The sequence below is a fragment of the Ursus maritimus genome, unplaced genomic scaffold (genome assembly GCF_017311325.1).
Source record: "Ursus maritimus isolate PB19 unplaced genomic scaffold, ASM1731132v1 scaffold_8, whole genome shotgun sequence".
Lineage (NCBI taxonomy): Eukaryota > Metazoa > Chordata > Mammalia > Carnivora > Ursidae > Ursus > Ursus maritimus.
The window spans coordinates 12902548-12913673 of record NW_024426996.1 but is presented as its reverse complement, the minus strand read 5'-3'; the positions used below and the strand labels follow the sequence as shown (position 1 = coordinate 12913673).

Here is an 11126-nt window from a genome sequence, read left to right as displayed (position 1 = left end):
ACACAGGAACACAAAACTCAGCCGTCCCGCTGTGTGGTAACAGCGACAGAGAGGCTATGCAGGTGTCACAGAGGGAAGTAGTGATGGGGAGGGGGCACGAGGGGGCTCCCATGTGCTGGTCATGTCCTGTTTCCGCCCCTGCGTTGGTAGTAGCACCGATGTGCTCCTTTTACGATAAGTCACTGGACTAGACTTTTCCCTACATTACCCTTCAAGAAAAGGAAGTTAAGAAACGCTTCCTTAGTACTGATATAGGTCAGAACGAAGAGAGAATCTGTGAGTAAGAGACGTCTGTGTGGGAACGAAACGAAGACGTCTGTACGGGGGCAGTTACGACAGTTACGGTAGCATCAGTCTCAGTTTTTGGAGCCGGGAAGGATCTGGGTAAGTTCCCAGGTCCTGCCGTGGAACGTTCTTTCCAGAGCAGCCCTGGCGACGCGGCCGCAGCAGGGCTCACGGGGCACAGACACGTGCACCTGAGCGAAGGGCCCCAGGAGGTTGTGAGGCGCACCCACATCCCAGCCCCTGAGGTGCCCCCGCGCGGCTGAGAACCGCAGGCCCGCCACCCCGTGCAGAGGCCAGCAGAGCCTCCTGAGCTGTTCCGACTCCACAACAGAAATCTCAGGAAATTCCAGTAACGTTAAAAGGCCCAGCAAAGCTTTCCCTCTCATAATGGCTTTTTTTTACCCTACAAATAACAGCGGGTTTTCCCAACACAGTTTCGATTTCGTACTCCACCACTGCATGTGTGTATTTGTTGTTTTTATTTACTAAGTAACGGCGGATCGTTGGTTCATGCAATACTCCAGCTGGAGGGCAACGAACCCTCTACTCGTTTTAAAGATGAGGAAGTGGATAATCAGCGATGTTCAGAACTTGTCACAAGTTCCTAGAATTCAATTCTTGCTTAGGTCGATGAATTAAACTAGATGCCTCCCCCATGGGTACTATAAGACTAGATGAGCTGATACGCGGTTCCTAACAGCACCAGCTTATGACCTGGGTTCTTTCGTGTATAATTCAGTTCATCGCGGTGTCTGTGAATGTCTGGGCTGAAAATACTTGCTGAATATGATGCCGAATGAAAAGACAACGAAAACACTTCTGAATACTTAAAATAAATCAAGATGCTCCCTTTTTAATGTGTGGATCAATCATGTAAATTGAAGAGGAATTTAAGAATATTTTTTAAGAAATAACAATTTTAGGTAGGCAATCGTAAGGAAGATAACAATCATACATGCCAAGGCTACGTGATTCTTCCACAGGCCCCACGGGGAGAGATCGATGCCCTGGTTTATCAAAAATTCTTCGCCAGTACATCTGAAATTCAACAGAAAAAGTGTCATGCTCGGACAAAAGAGAGGGAGTGGGCACGGTAAAAAAAACTTCTCTCCACAGAGGTTTTCTATGGAAATACTTCTAATTTTGTCTAAAATTGTCCTATTACTAAGAATTATTTCATGAGGGTTCGTGAGATTCTGGATACCAGCATTCTCTTTTCTTTCATTAGCTCATGTATCAGAATCAAGCTGTTAACAACAATCATTGATAAGGAATGTGTTATTCAATTTTTAAAACAATATCCTCTGATTTTACGAAAATCTTCATTTCCGTTTTATGGACATTATGCAATAAATGGGACTTCTTTCTCAGCTGGCTGAAATATGTTTCTTTCTTTAGAGGGTACATGCTTTAATGAGGCTATTCCAAGTCAATTTAAAAGAAAAAAAAACAGCTGTGTAGACTTCGATTTCATAATGTCTCCTGTTTAAGTGCAGGACGAAGAGGCAGGTGCCACGAGCGTGCCCGGGAAACGTTCACTCTGTTCTGCTCTAGCTGCCTTTCTAGTTCTTGCTCCTGGCCATGGGTTGGGCTTAGAGGAAGCCGTAAGTTCATGGATCCGTACACCTCACATAAGCCATACAATTCCAATATTCTAAGGCTTCACTAAAATGTCAAAGCAGCTCATTTCAAACTTAGACGTTCTGAAAATAAAAGCTAAAACCCACAATCAACACAGCGTTTTAAAAGGCCCCAAATGAACAACATATCAGAAACACTTCCCCAACTTAAACATAACTTTGACCATAGTAGAATGTCAAGGAGATGTGCACTGGTGCACTACAGCTCAGAGAAGCCGGTGAGAGGACCCACACCAGCCACGTGGCCCAGTGGCCTTTCTACATGACACCAGAGTGAGCAAACCCATTCTGACACTGAGTACAAACTTACGTCGCATAGCCACAGGTATCATTCGCTGTTACGTTGACTCCTGGGCAGAAGTTTTGTCCCAAAAATTCATTATACTGCAAAGCCTATAACACAAGGGCAGATGGGAGAAGGTAAATGATTTTAAATTTCAAAAAGTCTCCAAAGAATGATCATGTCCTCCTAGTTTAATCTTTACTGCTATTCCTAAAAACAAACCAAGCTTCACAGTCACGGTCACACCAGAGCAGCTAAAATTTTTTTCCCTGGTAATTGAGTGGTCTATGTTGGGATTTTGGCTTCTGAAATAAAGGCAGTAAAGTATTTGGCAAAGAGGGGAGACCTCTGGCTATCCTACCCGTAGCTCCTTTCTTCTTCGCTCCCTAATTTTATACTCCCACAAACAGTGTAATCAAAATCATACAGCAGTACTCAAAGACTATTGTTAATTTATGGTAAGAATCTTTTATATTGTTCTTGTTTATTTTCATCAAAACCAGTGCTAATTCTTGGGAGTTAGAAACCCAGTCACACTATTTTAAGACACAGTTTTTTGGGAGTTGATGAGCTGTTTAAAGCCAATACAGTAGCTATATCATATGCTCTTTTTCTTCTAATTTCCACATAAAAGATGTACTCTAGGCTCCAATCCTCTATTTTCCTATAGAACTGAAATGCAACTACATTTTTTTATATCAGTTAGTCCATCTTCCTCCTTCATGAGGAGTTCTCTCTCTACCCCTCACCTCCCTCAGACAGCAGGGTGACTGGGGAAACCTCAGGTGATGATCAAGGTGACACCTGTCACTCTAAAAATGAAACCCCTGGGAGACTTTCACAGTTCGTGGCTGGGGCCATGAGGTTGCTGGGCCTTATTCTGGTTTTTCCCAGCGTGGGAACAATGAAGCAGTCACAAGGACACGTCAGGAAAACTTACCGCATAGCCATATCGGGGAATACTGAAGTACTGAAGCCAAGAGAGCCAAGGCCCAATGGTCCTGAGATTTACCAACAGTCCTGAAAATATCTACAAAAAGCAAGTACCAAGAATCAGACCTGGTGAAGTGATTTCATGAAGAATTACAGAGAATAATTTCTGAGTCCCCTACAACCTTTACAAGCACTTCTTCTGACTTCTCCACTTCACATACGTACGCCTCTCTAGAGCTGAGGCTGTTTATGGTTCTAAAGGAATGACAATATATCTATCATACCTACGTCATTTCATTGGAAGACCCTTCATTGTCAAGGTTTTTACTTTTGGTAACTGCCCACAATGAAAGGTCAACACAGTACTGACTGTGCTAATGATACAACCCCTGTAAACATACCGGAACAGATCTGAACGTCTGATGCCCCTCTCTACTTCCCCAACACAGTAAGATCTGTTATTTACAAGGCTTGCATTCTACCTGTGCACGACGACAGAAACCACCTGGGGTTCAGGATGCATGCTTACAATAACGCAAAGCCTGGGACTGACATACGGAGTAACAGGATGAAGAACAACGTAAAATACGGTGAATACCTTCATTTAAAGCTACCAAAGAGCAGCATTACAGTGAAGATCCCAGGGCGGACTATGCCAGCAACAGACGGCCATGTGAGAAGAGGGTCATCTAAAGCTTCTAGCCGGCTGGGGCAGACATAACAATGACGAGGTTGCTGGAGGGGCTACATATTTTTGAACTTGACTTAACCAGGTCCTTAACAGAGGACACACAGCATCTCTGAGGAAAATATGGTTTTATGACTGGTTTTAAAGGATCTATCTACAAACTTTTAAATAATAATAAGGTGAAGCATCTATCACACAAAACATTTTTATAAATTGATGACACATTATTTATTGGATGATAGAAAATATATGCAAGGTTTATCACTTTTCCAATAATGTTTAGATTGGTAGATGTCAAACTCAGAAATGGAAGACTTAAACTTTGGCAAAAATTTGTGCTAGTTACGCTGCTTTTAAAGACATCTTCTCCGGGGCGCCTGGGTGGCACAGCGGTTAAGCGTCTGCCTTCGGCTCAGGGCGTGATCCCGGCGTTATGGGATCGAGTCCCACATCAGGCTCTTCCGCTAGGAGCCTGCTTCTTCCTTTCCCACTCCCCCTGCTTGTGTTCCCTCTCTCGCTGGCTGTCTCTCTCTCTGTCAAATAAATAAATAAAATCTTTAAAAAAAAAAAAAGAAAGAAAGACATCTTCTACTCCAGCAAAAAGAACACGTGTATTAAGTAAACAGGCTAAACGTTCCTGTTCACTTGATTTAGTTAAGGGGCAACTAGCTGATTTGCCTACTGATTCATCCATGTACAGGTAAAATTAAGGGATATGTAAGGTTAGGCTTTGGTAACCATTAAAAAAAAAGGTAAGCAGAAATATATTGGTAGAAGAGAATGTCAGGAACCCAGAAAGGAGGAGACACAGTACTGTGTGGGCTTTGGAACCTTACGGTATTTTTAAAACACCCCTTTTCAAAATACAGGACCCAAGACAGACTACCCACACTGCAAACTGTTCTATTTCTCATGGAGCTTAGCTATTCCCTTGGAGAGGAGCAAATCTGACCAAACCATTAAGTTACTGCTTAAAGAAGTCAACGGTTCTCTAACACTAGCACAAAAGTTGGGTCATTAACCTGTCATTTTTATGAGGGAATCTTACAATCAAAATTCTTCTGGTTTTTGTGGGGGTTTTTTAGAAGTTTTTGTTTCAATTCCAATTAGTTAACATACACTCTAATATTTGTTTCAGGTGTGCAACTTCGTGATTCAGCACTTCCGTACAGCACCTGGTGCTCATCACGAGTGCCCTCCTTCACCCCCATCTCCTATTTAACCCAACCCCCTAACCACCTCTCCTCTGACAACTATCAGTTTGCTCTCTATAGTTAAGTATGTTTCTGGGCTTGCCTCTCTTTTTCCCCCTGTGATCATTTGTTTTGGTTCTTAAGTTCCACATAGGAGTGAAATCATATGGTACTTGCCTTTCTCTGACTCGTTTCACTCAGCATAATACTCTCTAGCTCCATTCACATCATTGCAAATGGCAAGATTTCATTTCTTTTTGATGGCTGAGTAATATTCCAGTCTGTAACTATGCCACATCTTCTTTATCCATTCATCAGTCAATTGACATTTGAGCGCTTTCCGTAATTTGGCTATTGTTGATATTGTTTGGCTGCTATAAACATAGGGGTGCATGGATCCCTTCAAATCAGTATTTTCCCCACTCTGGGTGAATACCTAGTAGTATAATCACTGGATGGTTATGGTTCTTGGTACAGTTGTAAATGTACCGATTCCTTGATTTCTATTTCTGCTGCTTCATTATTGGTGTATGGAAATGCAACAGATTTCTGCACATTGACTTTGTATCCCTGTGACTTTACTGAATTCATGTGCCAGTTCTAGCAATTTTTTGGTGGAGTCTTTTGAGTTTACTACAGAGAGTATCATGTCATCTACATATAGTAAAAGTTTTACTTCTTCTTTACCAATTTAGATGCCTTTTATTTCTTGTTGTTGCCTGATTGCTGAGGCTATGTTAGATAACAGTGGTGAGTGTGGACATCCCTGTCTTGTTCCTGACCAAAGAGAAAAAGCTCTGTTTTTCCCCACTGAGGATGATACTGGCTGTGGCTTTATTGTATAAGGCCCTTATGATGTTGAGGTATGTTCCCTCTATCCCTATTTTGTTGAGGGTTTTTATCAAGAAGGGATGCTGTGCTTTGTCAAATGCTTTTTCTGCATCAACTGAGAGGATCATATAGTTCTTATCCTTGTCTTTATTAACATGGTGAATCATGGTGATTGATTTGTAAATACTGAACCACACTTGAAGCCCAGGAATAAATCCCACGTGATCGTAAGGAATGATTCTTGTAATGTACTGTTGGATTCGGTTTGTGAGTATTTTATTGAGGATTTTTGCATCCATGTTCATCAGGGATATTGGCCTGTAGTTCTCTTTTTCAGTGGAGTCTTTGGTTTTGGAATCAGGGTGATCCTGGCCTTGTAGAATGAGTTTGGAAGTTTTCCTTCCATTTCTATTTTTTGGAATAGTTTGAGAAGAAAAGGTATTAACTCTTCTTTAAATGTTTGGTAGCATTTCCCTGTAAAGTCATCTGGCCCTGGACTTTTATTTGTTGGGAGATTTTTTATTACTGATTCAATTTCTTTGCTGGTTATCAGTCTGTTCAAGTTTTCTCTTTCTTCCTGTTTCAGTTTTGGTAGTTTATATGTTTCTAGGAATTTGCCCATTTCTTCCAGATTGTCCAATTTGTTGGCATATAATTTTTCTAATTTTCTTGTAATTATTTGTATTTCTGTGGCGTTGGTTGTTATTTCTCCTCTCTCATTTGTGATTTTATTTATTTAAATCCTTTCTCTTTTCTTTTTCATAAGTCTGGCTATGGGTTAATCAATTTTACTAATTTTTTCAAAGAACACAGCTCTTGAATTCATTGATCTGCTCTACTGGGGTTTTTTTTTTTTTTAGTTTCTAGATCATCTATTTCTGCTCTACTATTTAATATTTCCTTCTTTCTGCTAGCTTTAGACTTCATTTGGTGTTCTTTTTCTAGCTCTTTTAGGTATAAGGTTAGGTTGTTTGAGATTTTTCTTCCTTCTTGAGGTAGGCCCGTAATGCTATATATTTCCCTCTTGAGATTGCTTTTGCTGCACCCCATAGATTTTGGACCGTTGTGTTTTCATTTTCATTTGTTTCCATGTAATTTTTTAATTTATTGATTTCCTGGTTGACCCATTCATTGTTTAGTAGAATGCAGTTTAACCTCCATGTATTTGTGGTCTTTCCACATTTTTTCTTGCGGTTGACTTCAAGTTTCATAGCGTTATGGTCAGAAAATATGTATGGTATGATCTCAATCTTTTTATACTTATTCAGGACTGATTTGTAACCTAGTATGTGATCTATTCTGGAGAAGTCCCATGTGCACTTGAAAAGACTGTATTCTGTTACCTTAGGATGAAATGTTCTGAATGTATCTGTTAAGTCCGTCTGGTAGAGTGTGTCATTCAAAGCCATTGTTTCCTTGTTGATTTTCTGCTTAGATGATCTGTCCACTGCTGTAAGTAGGGTGTCAAAGTCCCCTACTATTATTGTATTATTATCAATGAGTTCCTTTATGTCTGTTATTAATTGTTTTATATGTTTGGATGCTCCCATATTGGGAGCATAAATATTTACAATTGTTAGATCTTCTTGTTGGACTGTCCCCTTTATTATGATATAGTGCCCTTCTTCCTCTCTTGTTACAGTCTCTGGTCTAAAGTCTAGTTTGGTTTTTGAAGTTCCAGTTTATCAATGTTTCACTATATGTCACCAAGAAGCATCTTTTAAAAACTCATTTATAACAAAATGTTAACTAAAGTTATAGCAATGATATTGGAAGAGTAGCCAAAAAGGCTGGGTAATGTCAAGAAAAATCTGTACATTCTCTAATATAAGCTATACCTCAATACATGGTCTCCTTAAGGCAGAGAATCCCATTTACAGAATCCTCAAAGCAGGTTTTAGGTAACAGGTAAATTTGTGGGAAAACACAAGGGGAAATAATTACTTCTTAGAGAGGCACAGTTCCTACTCACCATCATAAACACAAAGGAGATGGTCATGAGAAGTGTCGCTATGGATACCACACTCTGGCCTGCTGCAATGGCCAGTGCCATAGAACTGGCCGAATAAGCCACCATTATAAGGGTAAACATCATGATGAAGAAGGCCTCCACAACTGGTTTCAAGCCTTAGTTGGGAAGAAAAGAGAGGGTTGAATCCAACTGCCTAGGTAACTGTGTATTTGGGATTGCTTACTGCGCAAAGCACTATAATATTTTGAGAAACTAATACCAAAACCAAGAAAATTCATCCTCTATCCAACCACCTTGAGTCACCAATTTCATCACCAGCCCCCCATCTTACTGTATAAAGTTATCATAAAGTTTCTTTTTTATACTTGTTGCATAAGTACATTTCTGTGTAACACCTCTGCTCCTTTATTTGTAATTATTAACAATTTCTGAGTGCCTGAGATGGAGAGCTCCAGGCAACATAACTGGCCCCAATTCTACTGCCTTTTCTTCTAAGAACGAAACTTGTCAAGAATATTTGTTTTACCCAAACATCGCCACATGACTGTTTGCTATAACTGCGTTAGGTAAAGAAATTGGGAAGAAGGTTACGTGACCTCCCAGTGATTTCAACGGCTTGCCCTCATATCCAAGACTAAAGACACAAACCTTTTGTCATATTGCTTACCTAACAAGAAATATATTATACAAGTAAATATAATACTTGGTAACATCCTCATGGGTAGTAAATCAGATAACAGTTTTCCAAAGAAATAAGATGACACTCTGTAGTATCCACTGATATATTCATGTCTAAAAAAGAAAAATTCGTCTTACATTAGTTGAGGAAGGCAGAGACCAGACTGGGCTGCTTGTGTGTCTACAGACTTCCACCACCACCAGGGGTCTAATGCCTACAGCTTCTCACATCCTTGAGGCAAACCCCCGGCCTCCATCCTGTCAGCATCAATCCTCCACCTACCATCTTGGGTGCGAGCCTCCTCTGTGATGTCACCCCCACACGAGTCTGTGCGATACAGCTCTTCTCATTATAGAACTCCCTCTGGGTGCCATCCATCCTGCCCCCTGAGCACCCACTCCCAGTGAGCAGATCTGCATCTCCTCCCTCTCTTCGAACACTGGCTCTCCTTAGAGAACAGCACTCCAGTAGCTGGGCTCAGTTATGGTAGAGGCTTTACTTTCTCCCCACTTCTGATTATGAAGCAGCTGGCTCTGCTATCCTCTGAGCTTTCTAATGCAGCTTTGGATCACTTCTCCCACTCTCGTGATAAAAAAGAAAATGGCACTTCCTCCTTCAACAATCATGCCTTTCAACCACACATCCCTGTCAGCTATCAAATACTGTTTCCTTCCCTCTCCAGTTCTAGATCCCTTCCTCTTCCTGACATCTTCCTCCTGTAATTCCAAACTCCTCCACCAATATCATTCTTTCCCTCTGGAATGATCCTTTCCTCAGCATGTAAATATAGGCAAATCTCTTCCAACTCTGAAAAAGACAAGAAACAGAACAGCCCCTACTTTATTTTAAGGCTATCCTTTGGCTCCTTCCATTCCCCTCCCGTTGAGGGCTAAGTTGGGTCCACATTCTTTCTCAACTTGACCTCCACACCTTATATTTACTGTTCAACCCACTACTTTCTCTCTACCAAGCCCCTCTCACTTTTCCTGTGCGGGCCATCACAACTTCTCATTTGCTAAAAACAAAAACTCCTTTTTAGCCCCTTTATCACTTCTTTATCTGCAGCATTTGGATTTGCTGGCTCTGCCCTAATCTTCAACTCCTTTTCCCTTGGCATCAAGCCCCACATGCTCATGATTGTCCTCCCAACCTCTAGCTACTTTTTCTCAATTTCCTCAATAAACACTGGCAATCCCCAGGAACCAGGCTGTGGTCCAATACTGGATATGACCAGTTTGACCGACAGCCCCCTTCCTAGAACAGAGACCTACTCACATAAAGAGCTTCTTCTCAACCACAAAGAGCTCCACAGCTGATATACTGCTGAAACACTGGTTGGTCGTTAGGAAGAAGAGCACCCCTGCTCTGCAATGAGAGAAGTGGGGGGGGGGGGAAGCACTGCAGTCAATGAAACATTCTCAAATCACTTTCTAACCTCAAAACTCTCTCCTCAAATGATACTTTATTACATGAAATAGAAACTGCTCTGGTTAAAACAGAGGGAAGTATGGGCCTCATTGGCTTTCTCCCCACCATACCTGTGTATCCACAGTGGTACCCCTGGGACTTCACAGGGCACAGTCTGGAAGTCATGGACCTGGGTTGCTTTGGATTGAACTGTTTCCTCCCCAAATTCCTATGTTGAAGCCCAAACCTTCAATGTGATGATATTTAGAGACAGTGTATTTGGGAGGTAATTAGATTTAGATGAAGTCATGAGGGTAGGGCCCACACAGTGGGATTAGCGCCCTTAAAAGAAAAGGGACAGACATCAGAGTGCACACTCTCTCTCTCTGCCATGTGAGGACACAGCAAAAAGATAGCCACCTGCGAGCCAGGAAGACAGCTCTCATTGAAACGGACCATGGATGTACCCTGTTCTCTAGAAGTGTAAGAAATTGTTGTTTACACTGTTGTTTAAGCCTCTCAGTCTATGGTTCTTTGTGAAGGCAGTCTGTGCTGGTGAATACATAGGTCATAAAAATATTATCATCTTGAATTTTAACTAACAAAAACAAGTATCATTCCTAATGTATGAACAGAGAAATAGTGAACCAAATAAAGCCTGCAAAGTTTAAAAACCTCTATTAGCCACCTTTTTAAAGTAAAGAAGAAACTAAGACATGAGGAGGCAAAAGGACAGTAGAGGAAAACCTCAATCGACCCCTTATTATATATCTCCACCACACAGCTGTCAGTAGCACCTTGATATCCTTGACAAGCCATCACCAAACGGTTTCCAACGTGCTCAAGAAAGAAAACAAAATGATGCTTATAAAAGAAAAATTTATTTGCATACCTGTAAGAAAAGGAAGACTACCAATGCTTCTTTCTCAGTAAAATAATTAAGGCTTTAAAAGGAAAGTCACAGGTAATCTACGCTTTGATAGACATACGCATTTTATGAAAGCATGCCAACATTCCCGAAAAGGTCTTGGGCTTCCATTCATAACCAAACCATTTAATTGACATTGAGGATGTGAGTTGACACTGAAAGAGCTGAAGTGACCCATCATTTAAATGACACAAGAATAAGAGAGAACATTTTTAAAAATATAAACCCAAATGTACAGCCCCTCAAAAAAAAAGTCCATAGACACTCAGTAATTGTTTTTAACACCA

The 11126-nt window shown here is 41.0% G+C and overlaps 1 protein-coding gene across 6 annotated transcripts in view; it reads right to left on the bottom strand.

The window, feature by feature from the left end:
* Positions 1-1109: 1109 nt before the first annotated feature.
* Positions 1110-11126, bottom strand: part of ABCG2 (ATP binding cassette subfamily G member 2 (Junior blood group)) — a 129159-nt gene continuing 119142 nt past the window's right edge. For 5 of the 6 annotated variants that reach the window (XM_008707128.2, XM_008707130.2, XM_008707131.2 and 2 more), the window contains 6 exons: positions 9780-9869; positions 8493-8617; positions 7826-7980; positions 3149-3238; positions 2236-2318; positions 1110-1323 (listed from right to left, as the gene is read on the bottom strand). In XM_008707128.2, coding sequence (XP_008705350.1) covers positions 1176-1323; positions 2236-2318; positions 3149-3238; positions 7826-7980; positions 8493-8617; positions 9780-9869 — 691 coding nt within the window. In that variant the 3' untranslated portion in view covers positions 1110-1175. Of the gene's footprint in view, positions 1324-2235; positions 2319-3148; positions 3239-3739; positions 3942-7825; positions 7981-8492; positions 8618-9779; positions 9870-11126 lie in introns of those variants that run through there. The other variant, XR_572557.2, reaches the window with a different exon arrangement.